Below are 18,711 nucleotides of genomic sequence, written 5' to 3' on the forward strand. Positions count from 1 at the left end.
CAGACTCTTAACCTTTGGCAGAATTAAGACACTAAATATTAAGAGATTTGGCTAGTAATAGGAACAAGTACTAGGAAAAACCATCCCAGACTCTTGAAACCGCAGCAAAAGTGTGAACATCATAAAATTCATTTCATTCTAATTACAAATAGAGTCCTGAGTCTTTATACTGGAAATACTGACATCTAAACATCCTAACAGGGCAATCTCAGATCAAGTATAAAAGTTAAGAAATGTGTTACTACTACAAGTAGTGCTTGATCAAACAGAGGATTTAATCGTGTAAATGTGAAAAAGAAAAATTGTCATAACTCATAACTAGTAGTGCTTTATCAAACAGATGAATAAATCAGGTATAAATGTGAACAAGAATTCTTTGCTCATACATGCGATATTAACACAAGGTACAGAATTAAACAAGTAATTAAGATGAGTGACACTGAACAACACAAACTTTTGGATCATGCTTCACTTGCCGAGCTTACTAATCTTCAATTACCATTTTCGCTGTGTGATACAGAAGCAACTTGACTGAATTCATACAGGAAACGGTGATTGACTAGAGAAAAATGACAGCTAATGTAATGAGCACTACAATCGTAGAGACTAATGCCTGCAGGAACCAAAAAAACAAAAGAATTACATATTCACCAGCCGAAGCATCCCAAGAAATGAAATAGAAACAGCTATGAAGAACTAGTAAGATATCAATCCTTTTTTTTACCCCAGAAGAAAGGCCAAAATTTGCAAGATGACTCAGATGCAAAATATCTACATGTATGATGAAATATCTTCAGCCAAAGTTCTCAGTCTAATGAACTTGATCACCAAAGTGGCCGTAGTATACTAGCAAATTGTGGGGGACTATGCAAATTTGATTTACAATTATTTTATACCTCTTTATTGTGTTTTATCAAGTCAACACTAATATTTTAATTGATGGAAGTTTCTACCAAGTATTGTTGCATTAAAAATGAAAAAAAGGAAAAGAGGAATGGGGTAGAACTGACAGCCATTGCAGAGGCAGCAAGTCCACTTCGCTCACGTGGATCGTTGTCATAGTATTTGCATAAGTACAGAATTGCAGCACAGTACCAGATCAAAGGGCATAAAAATCCCAAAAGCAAACTGCAAAGAATGAATGTCACAAAATATAAATACAGTAGACAAACGGAGAAACAGGATATGGAACCACACTCACGATGACCATCCTATACCACACCCGCAGCAGGGAAGCCGTCTGTTAAACCTTGCCAATCGAGGGTCTTCATCATCTCTCAGCAGAATATAGCTTCCACCACAGTCCTTACAACCATGAGATCTCCCTGTAGTCAACATGAGATTTTTATCAACCATGACACTGTTTTAAAGTAACAAATATTCTGGCAGATTTTGTTTCAAATCAAACAAATTCAATGGTCATATCCTCCAATGAACTTATGAAACCCTAAGATAGCAATATCACAATTGACAAATCTTACAATGTTCTCAAACAGGTTTTGGGCAAAACCAATTCGGACATTTAATCATTTAAGTAGCGCTTGTGCCACAAACACTGAGGGTTCGTGTCTTATATTTCCAATAACATCGGAATTAATGGTTCACAATAGGTACCAGACAAATTTCTCTAGAGATGAGGGTTGCAATTTCAAACAGCATGGTGACTTCCTACATCATGGATAAGAAGGATGCTGTGATTGGTCACAAACATTCAATAGTTGGGTTAACATCAAGTGAACTGGAGGATAAGAAAATCTTTAACCACAACTGGACTAAAATTGCTATCAAAGGTAACGATCGCAAACATATAAAAATTTGGTTATCACTAGGCAAGACATATGAAACAACATCTTCAACTATGATTGGAAAATATTTCATAGTATCAACAAAAAATCTAGGGTCAATTGTTTGATGGAAACCTACACCAGTTCTTACCAAATGAAACGATTGTTTCCGAACATATGAAGCCGCTATCTACTAACATTATCATCATATTTTACTCTGATATCAAATGTTTTAGAATGATATGCAAGACACTGGTCTTAGACATACAGTTCATTTGTACAAGACAACAAGAGAGACTCTACAGACAACATTTGGTCATAGGACCAGAGGAAGATGATACCTTGCTCCATCTCTGCGTGAACTGCGTATGTCAGTTTTTGACAGTCTCAAAGCACCTGCTTCATACATTCTCATTATCATTAAAATGAGCAAGGAAACAGTACTCTGCATGAGAATGACATGCCAAAGTGGACATGAATGTAATGCTAAGGTAATTTTGAGAACGACTTGCTAGAGCAGACATGCATATAAGTCTATGGTCACATCGCAATTATAACACAACACATCAAAACAACTTCTATAATGACTATACAACAACGTAGCACAATTAACTGATTAACGTTAAATAGTGAAAATTTTGAAAGAGTAGCTACTGTATCACTAAAACCTCAAACAACATAAGCGATTATTTCATAACTTCCACAAGGAAGAGCAATGAATTAAATGACCAAAAGGTAGTACCACCCACAAGAACACCCTAGAAAAGAACATCCATCATAGCAAGCAAAAGAACTATTCCTGTGGTGAATCATGGAATGGCTGACAGATCAATAATTTATGAATATCCTCTTTTGGCAACATGATCTCTGCTAGAATTGCAACGCTAAGGCTTTTATTTATAAATCAAAACTTCTATTGTTGGTTATGCATCCATGAATCATCATAGCTATCTTTAGCATTCCACTTGTTAGGGAAATCTTTTATACGCTCTTCTTCTTTAAAGTGATTCTTTTCCTAAATTTTGTCTAAAAGGTGATGACCTACTGCTAACTTTTTACAAATCAAAACTTTCTAATGTCGGTTTTGTGCCCATGAATCCTCATAGTTTATATTTAGTATTCTTCCCCTTAGCTTGTGTTTCCAAAGAGACACAATCTGTTAGGGCAATCTCTTTTACACTCTTGTTCTTTAGAGTGAAGTATCTCCTAAATTTAGTTTGAAACATGCCGAGTTTGCACGATAGCACACTACCGAACCTACACTCCTTTAACATATAAATCCTGAGCCGATTCTTCACTCTTTCAGGATATCTTCCGTGGGATGGTTGTTATATCAAGACCGGTCACGTTATCAAACTTAGATGAATATCCTCTCTTAAACACGACAGATTTCACCCATTGTCCTCAGACTTCACTTGTATATTCTCACAAGTTTTGGTTCATGATAGCAGAAGAAAATGAAGAAGCACAGACAGCTGCACATTAAAAAAAGGCCTCATTTTTCATTTTCCTTGGCTTCTCAACCATTTCCGTACAATTTCCACCTCGATCAAGCATCTGGCAAATCCTATTACTCGAATCATGCAACTACCACGCGTTCTGTATGCGAATCTTCTCTATTTCCATCCTCCTTACTCCAATGCATCTCTTTGCAGAGATCTAATCTTGGTCCTTGTCCACTACAAGATAAGACACACACTATAATGGGAGGACACTGCGTTCAAGTGTTGCCACAGTGACCTTACTTCTATTACCGACATCTAAGAACACGAGCATCCTCAAAGTCAGATTGCGCCTCAGGCGAACTTAACATGGGGTCAAACCGCTCAGGAGAAAGACAACGAGGAACACGAATCTCACATCAAACCGTTGTTCGACGTTGGAACCCACAAAAAGGAAGATCTACAGAAAGCTGGTGCGGTTCATAGAATTCGTTCACAGCCATAGTAGACGCCACCCAGCAAGGGAAAGAACTAAGAAAAGAAATGGCGGTAGGGACCCAATTACCTCGGAGAGAAGAAGACCAGGGAGCGACGACATGGGATTAGTTCGAAGAGTCGAAGAATTAGCAGCGAACGAGAGACGGAGACGCGAGGGGCGACGCCGCAATTCGAGGTGCTGTGTTCTTGACCTTTGGGTATACTTAACAATGCGCCATCGGTGAAGCCAAGCATATGATCCTCCTCCTAACAAAGCCAAGGAATTTGCATTGACCAGCGACATGACAGTCAAAATTATGATAAGACTATCCAAATTTGATGTAAATCTCAATTCGACTATGTCAATTTCCAGTCTTGAGTTTGATACGGACGGCTAAAGAAACGAAGCTGGGAGGAGCAACGGAGGACAAACGTGACATAGTAAAAGTAACCGCTAGTGGAGAGGACAGGTGGCCCAGACCACGCCGCATTAGCTGTCAGCCTGTCATCACTCGCCAAATCTGTTATTGCCGTCTCCATCAGAGCAATTCGAACCGCTCTGAATAGATTCCATAGACCCACACAATCGGCATAAACGAACAAAATAAAAAGGACATCTAAAGATGGTTAGATCGAACCACATACAGGTAATCGCGAGCTCGATTTCAATCGGACCGAACCCAAACCAACGATTTGGACCGTCACCCGGAGGAGACACCTGTTCCATGCAGCCCTGCCACGTGCCCTCTTCTTACCCTCCCCAACCTCGTCAAATATGAATCACTCCGCGGGTGGATTCAAGCCTTGCTCGATCGATGAGAGGAATGGACGTCATGGTGGGGTTCGAAGACAACCCGTTGATGGCGGCTCTCCACCACCTGATGGACTTGACGGCGGGGGGAAACGCTGCGTGCGGGGCCACCTGCGCCTACGTCCGGGACTGTGGAGCCACGGCGTCGACGCCGGCGGATGTGAAGGAGCTGCCGAGCAAGCTGGTCTTCGAGATCGACATGCCCGGGGTCAAGCCCGGAGACGTCAGGGTGCAGGTGGAGGACGACCGCTCGCTGGTGGTCAGCGGCGAGCGGAGGAGGTGTGAGGACGGGGAGGGGGAGTACGTGAGCGTGGAGCGTCGCGTGGGGAAGTTCATGCGCGAGTTCCAGCTTCCGGAGGACGCGGACTTGGACGCCATCACGGCGCTGTGCCAGGACGGGGTGCTCACTGTGACGGTGGAGAAGCCGCCGCCGGCGGAGCCGAAGAAGCCGAAGACCATAGATGTTAAGATGGGTTAAGTGATAAGGGGAGTTGGGTCGACAAAGTCAAGTAGGAGAGAGAGAGAGACTCTATTGCTTCTTTATAATAGATATAAGCTCTTGTAAATGCTCCAAAAATAATGAGCGTTCTGTCGTACTAGTAAGCTATTTTTTGCCTTTCTTCTTTGTAATAAATAAAAGCTCTCCTAAATGCTTCAGGAATAAATTTAATATACCTTTTTCTTATATTGAGAAAAATATATGAAGAGGTGTAAATAAGATCGCTGTACATAAATTGAATAAGTGGAGAAAATAAAATTTTATTATCAAATTTTTTTTCTATCTCCTCCATCGCTCCATCTCTTTTATTCTCAACATAACGAGTATACTTTAATAATAATAATTTTTATTTATAATATATATTGATCGAGTATATTTTAATAAAAAAATTTATTTTATTTTTTTATTTGTAATATATATTGAAAGTGAATATATATATATTTATTGATAGTGAATATATATATTTATCGGTACGATCCGAGAGTCACCCTCCGATGAAGAAAAATAAATTTTTTTTTTAATTATTATTATAAAAATAATAATCACAATCTTTTGATAATAATATTATAACGAGAAAATAATCATAATTTTTTTTTATTCTCTAAAGTATAAAAGGATATTTTAAATTTTAAATTTTTTTGAACTACTCAACCACGGAGATCTTAAATTTCTTACTTAGCGTTGGAGGGACTTAAAATTTTTTTTGAACTACTCAAGCACATATTTGGGAATTTTAAATTGCGTCGGAGGGATAAGGTCAAGAAATTTCTCTCAATCTCGATCTTTGTATTGGTGGTATCTTGGGAGCTTTACGTTTTCACCTCGGATAACATTATGCATAAGGGTCCGAAGTATATCGAGTTGATCAAAATGTCAAAAATATTTTTCTTTAACATTTTGGTGCTAGAAGGAGAACCGATGTTGTAGGAACGTTCGCCTACTAACCTTCTCGACGAACGCTTGAATGAGAAGGCCTTGTCTCCGACACATAGTACTTTCACTTAGGGGGGTAACAACCACCCTTTCCATATATAGATGCATCCATCTCGGCTAAAATGTCAATGCGATATGGGCATCTGTTCCATGACCTAGGCCTCTTGCCCACGAAGGCAACCCCGAGCTAATGTCAATAAGGACTCTGAAGGCGGTGGTGGCAAAAAGTCCATCACCCTCGATAAGCTCTTCAAGTGCATCTGTTGACATTCACAACAGCGATGTCATCGAGAGCGATGGCTACGCCTCCCTAGAGCACCACATCCTCGAGCTCGATGACTTCGCCCCCAAAGGTGGCGTCGACAACCACTTGGCATTTCGCCTCTATCCCTTTCGTCCTTGTTTTCATCGATCTCTCGTACAACCCGAAGAAGCACTGAAAATCATCGCCACCACTTGGCTTGGTTGCCTGTCATTGCCCCCGAGCTAACACCAGCCAGGACTCCGGAGGCAAATAACGGAAAGTTCATCACCCTCGGCCAGCTCTTCAAGTGTGTCGACAATGCTCACAGTGGTGATGTTGCCGAGAGCGATGGTTATGTCTCCCTAGAGCACCACGTCCTCGAGCTCGATGACTTTGTCCCCGGAGGTGGCATCGACGACCACTTGGCCTTTCGTCTCCATCCCTTTCATCCTTGTCTTCACCGATCTCTCGTATAATGTAAAGAAGCACCAAAAACTATCATCACCACTTGGCCTGCTCGACCGCCACAACCCTTGAGCTAATGCCAACCAGGACTCCGAATGTGTCAATGACAAAAAGTTCATCACCCTCGGCTAGCCCTTCAAGTGCATTAGCAACACTCACAGTGGTGATGTTTCCGAGAGCGATGACTATGCCTCCCTGGAGTATCACATCGTCAAATTCGATGACTTCGCCTTAGGAGGGGGCGCGATGACCACTTGGCCTTCTTCTACCTTTATCCATTTCATCCTCATCTTTATTGATCTCTCATATAGTATAAAGAAGCACCGGAAGCTATCACTCTTATACAAGAATGACCTCGCTATCAACCCGATCGTCAGCCTTGGGCCACCAAAGGCGATCACCAATATCGGGACACTGTTGAATTCCATCTCTAGTGAGGTGAGGGAAGGTGAGATCTTCATGGTGCTGGGGGAGTCCACCTTGATCAATGCCCTCACGATCCGCATAATGTAGGAGAGCCTGTCGACTACCATCACCCACAATGATGAGAAGTTGTGGGGTGGCTCCTTGAGGTGATATTTGCTTACATCATATAGGATGACCTCCTACACCTCATGCTCACCATGGAAAAGATCTTCATGTTCTTCATGAAGTTTCGACTATCATGGTCGAGAAAACCAAACCCACGTTAAGTGAAATCTACCATGGTGGGTTGAGGACCCAAAATCTGCCACGTAGGAGGGATGACCCGAAATATACCATGGTAGGAGGACTCGAAATCTACCACAACGGGAGGACCCAAAATGCGCCACGGTGGGAGATCCAAAATTTGCTACAGTGGATGAAGGACTTGAAGCTCGCTATGATAGGAGGACCTGAAATTTGCCATGACGGAGGGAGGACTTGAAGCCTACTATGATAGGAGGACCCAAAATCTATTATGACGAAGGAAGGACCCGAAGCCTACTATAGCAGGAGGAACCAAAATCCATCATAGCAAATGAAGGACTTAAAGCTCGCCATAGCATGAGGACCTAAAATCTGCCATGGTAGAGGGAGAACTTGAGATCCACCACAGTGAAAAGAGGACTTGAAGCCCACCATGGTGGAGGGAGAACTTGAAGCCCGCCACCACGGGAGAAAGAAAAATCTGTCACGACAAAGACACAAGTCTAATATGCCCGAAATGCGTAAGTTGAGAAAACTCGACCCGCATGAAGAGAAATCCACTACTACATATTTGTAAGGCTAAATTCTCCCAAGACGCATAAGTTGAGGAAACCCGACCCACATGAAGAGAAATTCGCTATGGTGGAAATGCAAGGTCAAATGCGTTCAACATGTGTGAGTCAGAAAACCCAACACACACTAAGATATATTTGCCACGACAGAGTTGCAAGGCCAAATATATCTAAGATGCATAAATCGAGAGAATCTAACCTATGTAAATAGAAATCTGGTACGATGGAAGCACAAGGCCAAATATGCCGGAGGCGTGTGAGTTGAGAAACTCAACTCATACCAAGATATATCCGCCACGACGGAGACGTGAAGCCAATTATGCATGAGACATGTGAGTTAGGAAAACTCAACCCACGTAAAAAGAAATCTACTATGACGAAAGAATAAGGGCAAATGCGTCGGAGACACAAGTCGGGAAAACCCAACTTACATAAAGAGAAATATGCTATGGAAGAGGTACAAGGCCAAATATGCTTGAGACGCATAAGTCGAGACAATTCGACATGCATTAAAAGAAATCCGCTATAGTAGAGGCGCAAGGTCACTTGTGCCCAAGGCATATGAGTCAGGAAACCCAACTTGCGCCAAGATATATCTGCCATAGTAGATGTGTGGGGCCAAATGCGCTTGAGACACATGAGTTAAAAATTTTTGACCAATGTAAAGAGAAATCTGCTACGATGGAGGGGCATGGCCAAATCTGTTGCGTGTGAGTTGAAAAAACCCAACCCACGTGAAGAGAAATCCATTATGACAGAGGCGCAAGGATAAATACGCTCGAGGCTTATGAGTTAAGAAACCCGATCCATGCTAAGATATATCTGCCATGATAGAGGCACGATGCCAAATGCTCCTGAAATGTATAAGTCGAGAAAACCTGACCTACATGAAGAGAAATCTACTACGACGGAGGTGCAACCCAAATGCGCTCGAGACGTATGAGTCGGAAAATCCTACCCGCACTAAGATATATCTGCCATAGTGGAGGCACGAGGTCAAATGCGCTTGAGACGTGTGAGTTGGAAAAACTCGACCGCATGAAGAGAAATCCACTATGGTGGATGTGCAAGGCCAAATGCACATGAGATGCATGAGTCGAGAAAACCTAACTCGCACGAAGAGAAATCCACCACGGCGGAAGCATAGGGCTAAATGCGCCCGAGATGCATGAGTCGAGAAAACTCGACCTACATGAAGAGAAATCCGTCATGGTGGAGACTCAATGTGAAATGCACCCGAGATGCATGAGTCGAGAAAACCCAACTCATGTGAAGAGAAATCTACTATGACGGAGGCATAAAGCCAATGTGCCCGAGAGCATAAGTTAGGAAAACTTGATCCAAATGAAGAAATCTACCATGGCGGAGGCATAAGACCAATATTCCTGAGACACATGTGTTAGGAAAACCTCATCCGCATGAGAAAAATCCATCACGACGAAGCCATAAACCAATGTGCCCGATATGCATGAGTTAGGAAAACCTAACCCACGTTAAGAAATTTGCCATGATAGAACACAAAGCCAACGTGACCAAGACGCATGAGTCGGAAAAACCCGATCTACGCTAGCAGAAATCTGCTACAACGAAAGCATAGGGTGTAACATGCCTAAGATGCATGAGTCAGATAAACTTGACCCGTGTGAAGAAATCCATCACAACGAATGCACAAGGGCAACATGCCTAAGATGCATGAGCTGGGAAAACCTGACCTGCATGAAGAAATTTGCTATAGCGGAAGTATAGGGCGAAACATATCCAAGACACATGAGCCCAGAAAACTCAACCCACGTGAAGAAATCCACCATGGTAGAGGCACAAGGCCAAGATGCTCAAGACGCATGAGTTGAAAAAACTCGACTCGTATGAAGAAATTTGCTATAGTGGAGGTATAGGGCGAAATATGCTTGAGGTGTATAAGTCAAGAAAACCCAACACATGCCAGTAGAAATCCGCTATAACGAAAGCACGGGGCGAAATGTGCATAAGACGTGTGAGTCGAAAAAGCCCGACTCGCACAAGGAGATCCCGAACGCTCATAAGAAAAATGAACTAAACGATGCACTTCGAGCTCCTCTCCTAAGGACCCCGAAGCACACCTTTTGGGAGGGAGGGGGGAATGATAGGGTATACAATATCAACTAACACATGATCACTATGTGGGATCTGAGTCATCCTTCACCCATCACGCTTATGTGGATAAAGATTTAAAGCAGGCAAATACAAGATTCCTTCTCATCCATTATAACGAAGGCAATCACAAGCTTCATTCTCATTCATTATGATAATAAAACAATCATAATCTTCATTATTATACTTTATGGAAAGTAACTATAAGCTTCTTTCTCATTCATTCGGATCAAAAAGACATTCAAAAACTTTTTTTCATCCTTTAAAAGATATCTTAAATCCAATGTAATAGACTCATTTTGAACTACTCGAATCAATATTTGGGGACATCATATTACTAACTTGATGTCAGGAAACCTCTCATGACTTCGACCTTTGTGCAGATGATACCTCAAGAGTTTTGAGTTTTCACTTTGGATAATCCTACATATATATATATAGGTCTGAACCATATCAATGTGACAAAGACATCAATTACATTTTTTCTAACGTAAGCGTACCTTTGTAATAGTAATTGTTAAGGCTTTCTCTTATCTTTTCATTCAAGTAAACAAATGAATTCGAACGCAAACTTTGTTCAACGTCACTTGTTCTGCTATACAGATTGAAAGGAAAGGGGTAATATTTTGGACAAAAGGGGAATATTTGTGCAAGCTATTAAGCCGAACAACGTGGATTTCTTAAACTCTCTATATTATTCATTAGTAAAAGATCGAAATAATATATTTTCCAAAATAATTTAATTTCCTACCTATATATATATATATATAATTATAATTATAATTATAATATGGCTGAAGCTGTGACTCCATCAATATTACCGATTTCATTATATATGTCTGAGGTTTTTTTCTCATCATATTTGACGTTAATCTTGAAGAATATTGGACACTTTGATCGCATTAATAAATGGGTATTTGATAATATATGTGCACTGTGTTCATTCCATATGTTTTGGATTTCCTTTCTTTATCATATTTTGTGTTAATCATAAAGAAAGTTTGGACGGGTGGATCGTATCAACAGGTGGGGTATCTGATGGGGTGTTGAGGAGTCGCAGATCAACTTGCTTCGTTGATGTGCACGAAGATAGCTTTCCATATAAAGGCGAGATTTCATGGAAAAGAAATCCAAGTGATATAGTCATCTCCAATCCATGGCGGTAGCCGACGCCGCAGGAAAACCTAGCCACCCCTCGTATCAGAAGCCGAGAATATTTCTTCCCTGCGCGCCTTCCTCCGCAGCAAAAGAATAGTTCCTCGCGGCGCCTCCTCACCCATCTCATATTCCTCGTCCATCCCTCCTCGCTCCGCTGCACGTCAAGAATCCACCACCCCTCCCGCCTTTTCCCCTAAGCAACGATCAAGAAGATGCCCGGTGAGCACCGGTGGGGGAAGGCGGTGGCCAACGCGGTGGCCGTGGCGATGACGCTGCTGATGATCGCCGTCGCCTTCGACTGCCTCGTGACTCGGCTGTACCTCGGCGCGGGCAGATCCCTGCACGTCGTCCCCCTCGCGCACGGTACCGTGGCGGGCAACCCTGTCCTCGTTCTTGCGCTCCCGTGCGTGGTGCTCGCCGTCGCTTGCTTCGTCGGGGAGGGAGGAGGATTGGCGCCGAGAGCTCGAGACGTCGGTGGCGGCCGCGGGAACGGGAAGGTGGATGGCGACGTGGTGGTCGATTACACGGGTGCGATGTCCGCCTTGGCCGACATGGTGGAGGTGAGGGTGGCGGACGAGGGGGAACGCAGCAGGGGCTGTCGCAAGGTCCGGGTGCAGATGCAGCAAATGAGTCCGGTGGAGGTGGCGAAGGATGACAAGGGCAAGAGCATGTAAGGGGAAGGAGACGATCTTGTTCTTGGCCAAAGGAACGCAAACGTAGGATCATTAGGAGTGGTGGTACGTCGGCGAACGGACATTTCTGGTTTTGTATCGTTGTTCAGGGGATTTCTTTTCGACCCTTCGAATCAATCGAGGAGGCGTCTGTTCTTCTTGATGTGCATCTCATTATTAGAGCTTCAAGAGAGCCGTGCCATTTGTGTCCCCTCGCCGGACATGTAGCGCAAGCCATGGGAAACGCCGACGCCCGCTTCCCATCAACGGTCACGGCTTAATCCGCCGCACGAGGAGATCCAACATACTTAACATGACATCTGCAGTAAAGAAGGCCATCATACTTTTACATCTGAGTTATTTTTGCTGCATGCAATAATCTCCTTTATAACTTCGATTTTAATTCTTTTTGGTGACTTTTCTTTTCTAAAAAAGTAACTTGGCATTGACTTGGCTAGAATTGTTTGTGATGTTGTTTCTGACAATAATAGCTGATCGTAAATATTAGTCAAGACTATCAAATTCATTATATAAAAAATATATTATTTATTTATCAACCATTCTTTTACTATTTTTTAAAAATAAATAAAAAAGGAAAATCTTATTAATCTATGAAAGTGATATGTGACTGCAAGATGGTTGGTAATGCGCGTCCCTTGTATCCAATTCAGCCGATCCAATCTGATCACCTTCCTTCTTTCGCTGATTCACTCCGCCGACCTCGAAACCCAGGATCTCGAGGCCGGAGATCTGAACACACGACTTCCGTACTCATCATCACCATCGCTGACAAGACCCACGGTGGGAATCCGTTCTCGTATGAACAAAACCGCCGTCACAGTGAGAACTGATAATGCATTGCCGACAGGCCACCTTTTGCTTGTTGAAGCCTTCACCTAAAGGACTCCTTACGCTATATACGTCGGCTTTGGCTTCCGGAGCAGCTCGAATTCGCTGTCCGCTTTGTCTGATCCCGTCGACCGAGACCATCTTGCACCGCCGCCGCCGCCGCCGCCGCCGCCATGGATAAGGATGGCTACGCATGGCTTTCCGCCCTGGGATTTGCCTTCCTGACATATAGCTCCGCCGTGGCCGTCTACCGCTCCAGGGACGACGCTTCGGCCGTGACCTTCGTGGCCGTCGCCTACGCCGATCTCTGGCTCCTGTTCCGCTGTCTCCGTGCCTTGGAACGCGGCGGCGAGGGGGCCAACAACTGGAGGCTGAGGGCCGCGGTGTGGTCCCTCGTCACGCTCCTCACCTCGATGTTCTCCTACAAGGTAGCGGCCGTCATGCCGTGGCCCGTGTCGGTGGTCGTGTGGGGCATGGCGGCCGCGGTCGCCATGGGCGGCTTCTGGGCCTTCTTCGTGCGCCGGGAGCCGCCTTCCGACGGCTCCGGCAGCAACCCAGAATGATAGCATATGCTTCGTGTCATCTCTCTCATGCATGTATCATGTCTAATGGATACATAACATATATGCTATGTTTGTAGAAATCATTAATCAATTCAATTTGAATTAGTTCTATGATGAGAGCACAATCGAAGCTAAAAGCTTATTTCATTAGTTCTATGCATACATCATCGATCATCGAGGAGGCTATACATAGCTTCCATCCATTCATCTGGTGAACGCTAAAAATTACTGGCATTAGCCGATGATGTCATTTACATAAGATTTAAATACGCATAGTAAAATAAAATAAAAATCATTTAGTCATTTAATATAATAACTCATAATGTTCCAATTGACTATATGAATTTTTGCAATATGTTTTAGTTCAATTAGAAATATTTACTACTGTCATATATAATTTAACTATTTAATTTTTTTTTATAAAAAAACAAATTAAATCCACGGGAAAATTCAGCTTTGTTTGGGAGTCGACGTCACAAAAAAATATCATCTATAGGTGTGACTAGAAAAGCAGGTAATATACCACAAGCAACCGATGGGGCCCACACATTACCTATTAACTGAGAGGTCGGTGAAATTTGGGTGGCGACCTATTTTTGAAGCACGACTCTCCGAAGTCTCTGGAAAAGAAGGTCACGTTCTCTGATGGCCCTCTCATGTGGAACCCCAATCCAACTCCTATGCCGATCGCGCGGTGAATCTCGCACCACCCTCGCCCCTCGGTCTTCCGTTTCGTTTCCGCGCGATGTCAAATGCAGGAGTCTGATTCGCGTTAGATCGTCAGCTATTTCAGGTGATGGTTGTGTGTCCCTCTCTTCGATGGAAATTTTTGTTCTTATTAGCTTAATTCTTGTGCTTTTATGATTGAATTGGCAAAAAAACGTTTCCTTGACAATTTTTCCCCTTCTCGCTCATCTAATCATGTGAAAAAGGCTCTCTCTTTGTTGTTCTTCTAGTGACCTAACATTATAGCTTGATTGACTCTGTTTTGATATGGGCAATAAAAAAACAATTTGATTGGAGGTTGGGAGCCGGAAAATTCTTAGGGTTTTTCAGACCAGTGGTGTTAAGGTCGACGAAATTTTGGCATTATGACTCATTTCTCGAGTACCAAAATCTGAGCAAGCTTTTCTTCTCAGCTACAGATGCCTCTTGAAGTTCGTTCTCTGAGGGAAGAGATTAGTTCTGACCCATCACTAAATTAATCCGTAAAAGAAATGATGTCTCCTGGCCTTACAAGCATTTATAATAATTGGAGTCGTAGGTGATAAGCCAATCTCATTACTCCCCCACAAAATCCTAGTAGTAAACTTGCTTAATCAATATCACCGGGGGTTTGAATTTGAAGGGAACAACTCCTGCCCTTAGAGCTGGCTAAAAGGGGGACTTCCTGGGGTTGGTATCATTGGCACATCCATATATACATATATATATATATGTACATATATATATATATATATATGTACATATATGTACATATATATATTTATATATGTACATATATATATGTACATGTATATATATGTACATATATATATGTACATGTACATGTACATTAGGTGCTGTAGTTCCCGATAAGCTCTGCTGAGGTGTTTGTCTCGAGGACCGGAGTACGTAAACTTGCTAGTCGAAATCCAATATTGGGCTTTCAATATTCTTAAGGTCAAGCGCCGCCATTCGATCGATAGTCAGAGCCAAGACCTTTATGTGCCTTTACTGTACGTCCTGGAGCAGCACCGAAGAACTTAATCGCAGCGAATCAACAGCTCCCGAAATGGCAAATCCCTGCTCATCAATATGGAAGACGGGGCCGCTTTGTAGAAAAAGGAACCCTCCCTGCTCATCAACTTCACGCCGCCGGGCACTTTTCGACCCTGTAGAATGATGGCACATCAAGTGATATTACAGAAATGAATAAGAGGAGTTAGCCGTTAAACCGAGGTCGGGGTTTGAAGACAAATCCATCATTGAAGGGGCTCGCTCACTCAAAAATTGATGCTTCTTCACAATGGGAGCCTTTACGAGACGAGTCATGGCGCGTGGAGCCGGGTAGGCGTATGGGACTCTATTTCGACGGCTTCTGGTCTTTTTCTCACAATCTTCCCAGCATCATTCTCAAACACAGAAAGTATGGATTGAGTGGGTGGGTCCTTTCGATCTCCCGGAGGTAGGGTGTTAGGTTTTGGACTCAAAATTGGGTTGCTGAAATGACCAGGAAATGACCAGCCGCATCAATGGAAGGTAGCCATGTGTCAGTCTCTTTGCTCACTCATGCATCAATGGAACTCTAGCACCTAATGCTTATGTATGTTTACACACACACACACATACATATACATATAGTTCCTTCTCAGGCATTGTCATTGATTCAATACCCCCATTTTTTATTCCTAGAAACAAGCATAATTGCCATTTGCTTATACAACTTTCTCATTTATTAGTTTCCTTCTAACCTTTCTCACTTTCCTAACATTCCTCATCAAACCAAACATCTAAGAGAGACCCTTTCTCTTACCATCCCTTCTATTGTTATATTTACCATTCCAAACTTGTCCAAATAATCAAGTCATTATCATTTCTGATTTCTCTGCTAATTACTATATGGACTTGTTCATTAAATCAATGGTGCCAGAAAGACAGAAATCCATTCAAGATGACTTTTTTTGGATTCATCTTATCAGTCTTTCCTTTTGAAAGGAGTCATTTGGTTCACAATATTTGTGAACTTGAGTCTCATTACCTTCATTTCTGTATGCATCTGCCACGAATCCTCCTCTATTGAGCTAGTAACAACTATGATTACTGTATGTTCCCTATATGAATTTATTAAGTGAACTTGTTGAACTGACCATTATGTTTATTATGTTTGTTATTCTCCCCTTTCTCCTTCCATGCACCACAATGCCATCCTCCGTAATAGTCATCCTCTCCTTTAGGCACAATATACCATTTCATTTCATGTGTTGCCCAGTGATTTCTTCCCACAACATGAATGTCCTAAAGAAATTATCTGACTTCAATTCTTACTAGCTTCAAAATTCTCACTTTAAATACACACCACAAGCAGACAACCTTTCTGCCTCTGTCAAATCCTTCTTTTTAGTTCTTTTATTAATTACTTTAAACTGCCAAAGAAACCTGCAATTTTGTTTAATGTTTGAACGATCTAAATACTAAACTTCCATTCAAATATAAATGTCATGTTTTGCAGCATCACTCTTGTATTTGTGTTAGTATGGACCTTTGTATATGATTTAAATGGAAACATATATATATGTCTTGGTTTATATCTTCTCATTAACAAATTTGTTGTTAGAAAATAAGGCATGCATGCTTCATGTTTGGTTCTCCATTTTATATGAATAAAATCTACAATAACTTAGCTTTAATGGACTGTTATTGCTGTATTGAACATTTCCTTTCGGTGCAGCCATCTCACTAGGTTTTACATGAAATCAAGTGATCTGGTGTCTTTTAGCATGACTACAGTATACTTGTTGCTTTTTTTAAAAAGAATTTTTTCTACATATTAACGAGCTCCTTTTTTATGACATTCTCAGTTCAAATTTGTAAAATATTGTTTGGACTTTATTGGTGTCATTTTCTTTTTGTGGGCTTGGAACGCCTGATGCATTAGCATAGTGAACAATGTTTTCTTTCAAATGGATTCATTATTGTTCTAGGAATCATAATCTTGTAGTTGCATTTAAATGTCACAGCGCCTCCAATGTCTGGTAGCTTTACTCCTGCAATTTCATTAACTGATAAGGCACTAAACCATCTGAATACGATGAGATCTGAACGTGATGAAGATCTGTGCTTAAGAATTGGAGTGAAGCAAGGTGGATGCTCTGGCATGTCCTACACTATGGAGTTTGAAAATCGAGCCAATACACGACCTGATGACTCAGTCATAGAATACAATGGTTTTGTAATTGGTATGATTCTTCCTTTCTCCTTTCTTGAGGATCCTAATTATCATTGATTACTGTTTATAAAAATCCATTGCAAAACCAGACAGTTCCATCACAGCATAAACCTAGTTCTTGCATATATATGATTCTAACTTTCTTCTTTCCTTAGGAACTTGCATGGAACTTTGCTAGGAATACCTGAATTTCTAAGAATCTCAGTTGTTTGGTTCTTCTTTGTTTTATCTGAACATACATGGGACTGAAAGCCAACAACTTTTCTATCCACAAGTAGGATTCTTTTTAGTTTATGCTAAACAATGGTGGACCTTGAAACCTTATGGCACTCTTATCAGAAAAATATGCAAATTCATACCAAATCTGAACTCGATTCCTGATGCAATCAATTACTACTGAGCTCTTTTAATAAGTTTTTAGCCGACCATTTTTGTGCCTTTTCAGAGGTTGAGCTGATGTTAAAGTTGAAAGGTGAAAAACTTGATGTTGAACAATCTATGTTGAGTTGATTGATCCTTTGGAGAGGAGAATAAATCATAAGTTTCAGAATTGATGTGTGTGTGTGTCAAATAACATAGACAATCACATATTACATGGCAAATAACATAAGCAGACAATCGCATATTAAATAATGTACGTTGAGTTTATATTAACAGTCGTCTTTGTTTTTGGTTGTGAACTTGCAGTATGTGATCCCAAGAGCCTACTCTTCTTGTACGGAATGCTGCTGGATTACAGTGATGCACTCATAGGTGGAGGTTTCTCCTTTAAGAATCCAAATGCAACACAAACTTGTGGCTGTGGTAAATCCTTTGCTGCTGAGAGTATCTGACCACTTGACAGTATGCTATTGTTCTCATAAAATCAATTTAAACTTGATGTATCCGTAATCCTAATTAATTATTTCTCTCCCTCCCTCTACTCACTATTCTCACCATGCGTGCAAATAAGCAAGGGAAAGTGAAGATAGAGGAAAAAAGATGAGAAAAAGAAACACACTTGTGTAGCTCTATTACCTAGCTAATTTGGTCCAACATATGCTGGAAGTTTCAGAAATTATTATTTTTGGGATATGTTTGATAATATGGTTGAAGTGCTTTGAGAAGCTATTACCAAGAAAAAAGAGCAAGCTGTTGCATGAGACTCTTGTCAATGTGGGATCTGGAAACGATTCGTTCTCTCAGATCAACTTATCTTGATAGATTGGAAACTTTGATAATGTTCTTGTAATCAAGGATTACTCCTCACTTCAATTGCAACAGTACAATGTTCTTATTCTGTTCTTGTCAGTGACTTGTGTTTTCACTAATGGTGGAGCATCACTCTACAAGGTATGAATTGCTATCTGTACCAAATAGACAACCTTCCAAGTACTTTTTCAAGACTTTATTAGCAGATCAGCTACCAATTTCACCTGACAACCTGTTATTTGAGACATAGATAATATGGATGTTCACCAAGTTCCCAAGTTCTGCAGGTAGGGTTCGTGTCAGTGAATTGTCTGAAACATTAAGG

General features: G+C 41.6%; 3 protein-coding genes and 1 long non-coding RNA gene across 6 annotated transcripts; 3 read left to right on the plus strand and 1 right to left on the minus strand.

Moving 5' to 3' along the window:
- Positions 1 to 328: 328 nt before the first annotated feature.
- Positions 329 to 3,952, minus strand: LOC135613312 (large ribosomal subunit protein eL20z-like). 3 transcript variants are annotated; one of them, XM_065110379.1, is made up of 5 exons: positions 3,792 to 3,952; positions 2,126 to 2,180; positions 1,223 to 1,325; positions 1,011 to 1,128; positions 329 to 613 (listed from the first exon to the last, which is right to left on the minus strand). In XM_065110379.1, the coding sequence occupies exons 2-5, from the start codon at positions 2,133 to 2,135 to the stop codon at positions 560 to 562; spliced, it is 285 nt and encodes a 94-aa protein (XP_064966451.1). In that variant the 5' UTR covers positions 2,136 to 2,180; positions 3,792 to 3,952; the 3' UTR covers positions 329 to 559. The 3 variants fall into 3 exon arrangements, with proteins under 3 accessions (XP_064966451.1, XP_064966450.1, XP_064966449.1); XM_065110378.1 differs by having other exon boundaries at positions 1,202 to 1,325; positions 3,792 to 3,947; XM_065110377.1 differs by lacking the exons at positions 2,126 to 2,180; positions 3,792 to 3,952 and having other exon boundaries at positions 1,202 to 1,338.
- Positions 3,953 to 4,518: 566 nt separating this feature from the next.
- Positions 4,519 to 5,146, plus strand: LOC135613327 (17.0 kDa class II heat shock protein-like). The gene has a single exon (XM_065110380.1). The coding sequence runs from the start codon at positions 4,519 to 4,521 to the stop codon at positions 4,990 to 4,992; it is 474 nt and encodes a 157-aa protein (XP_064966452.1). The 3' UTR covers positions 4,993 to 5,146.
- A 7,648-nt stretch (positions 5,147 to 12,794) lies between these two features.
- On the plus strand, positions 12,795 to 13,378 carry LOC135613332 (uncharacterized). The gene has a single exon (XM_065110381.1). The coding sequence runs from the start codon at positions 12,878 to 12,880 to the stop codon at positions 13,265 to 13,267; it is 390 nt and encodes a 129-aa protein (XP_064966453.1). The 5' UTR covers positions 12,795 to 12,877; the 3' UTR covers positions 13,268 to 13,378.
- Positions 13,379 to 13,855: 477 nt separating this feature from the next.
- LOC135609633 (uncharacterized) lies at positions 13,856 to 18,474 on the plus strand. Its single transcript, XR_010485825.1, has 3 exons — positions 13,856 to 14,060; positions 16,987 to 17,205; positions 17,883 to 18,474. It is a non-coding gene; the product is annotated as an uncharacterized LOC135609633 (long non-coding RNA).
- The last annotated feature ends 237 nt before the right edge of the window (positions 18,475 to 18,711 follow it).

This window comes from Musa acuminata, chromosome BXJ1-2, assembly GCF_036884655.1.
Source record: "Musa acuminata AAA Group cultivar baxijiao chromosome BXJ1-2, Cavendish_Baxijiao_AAA, whole genome shotgun sequence".
Lineage (NCBI taxonomy): Eukaryota > Viridiplantae > Streptophyta > Magnoliopsida > Zingiberales > Musaceae > Musa > Musa acuminata.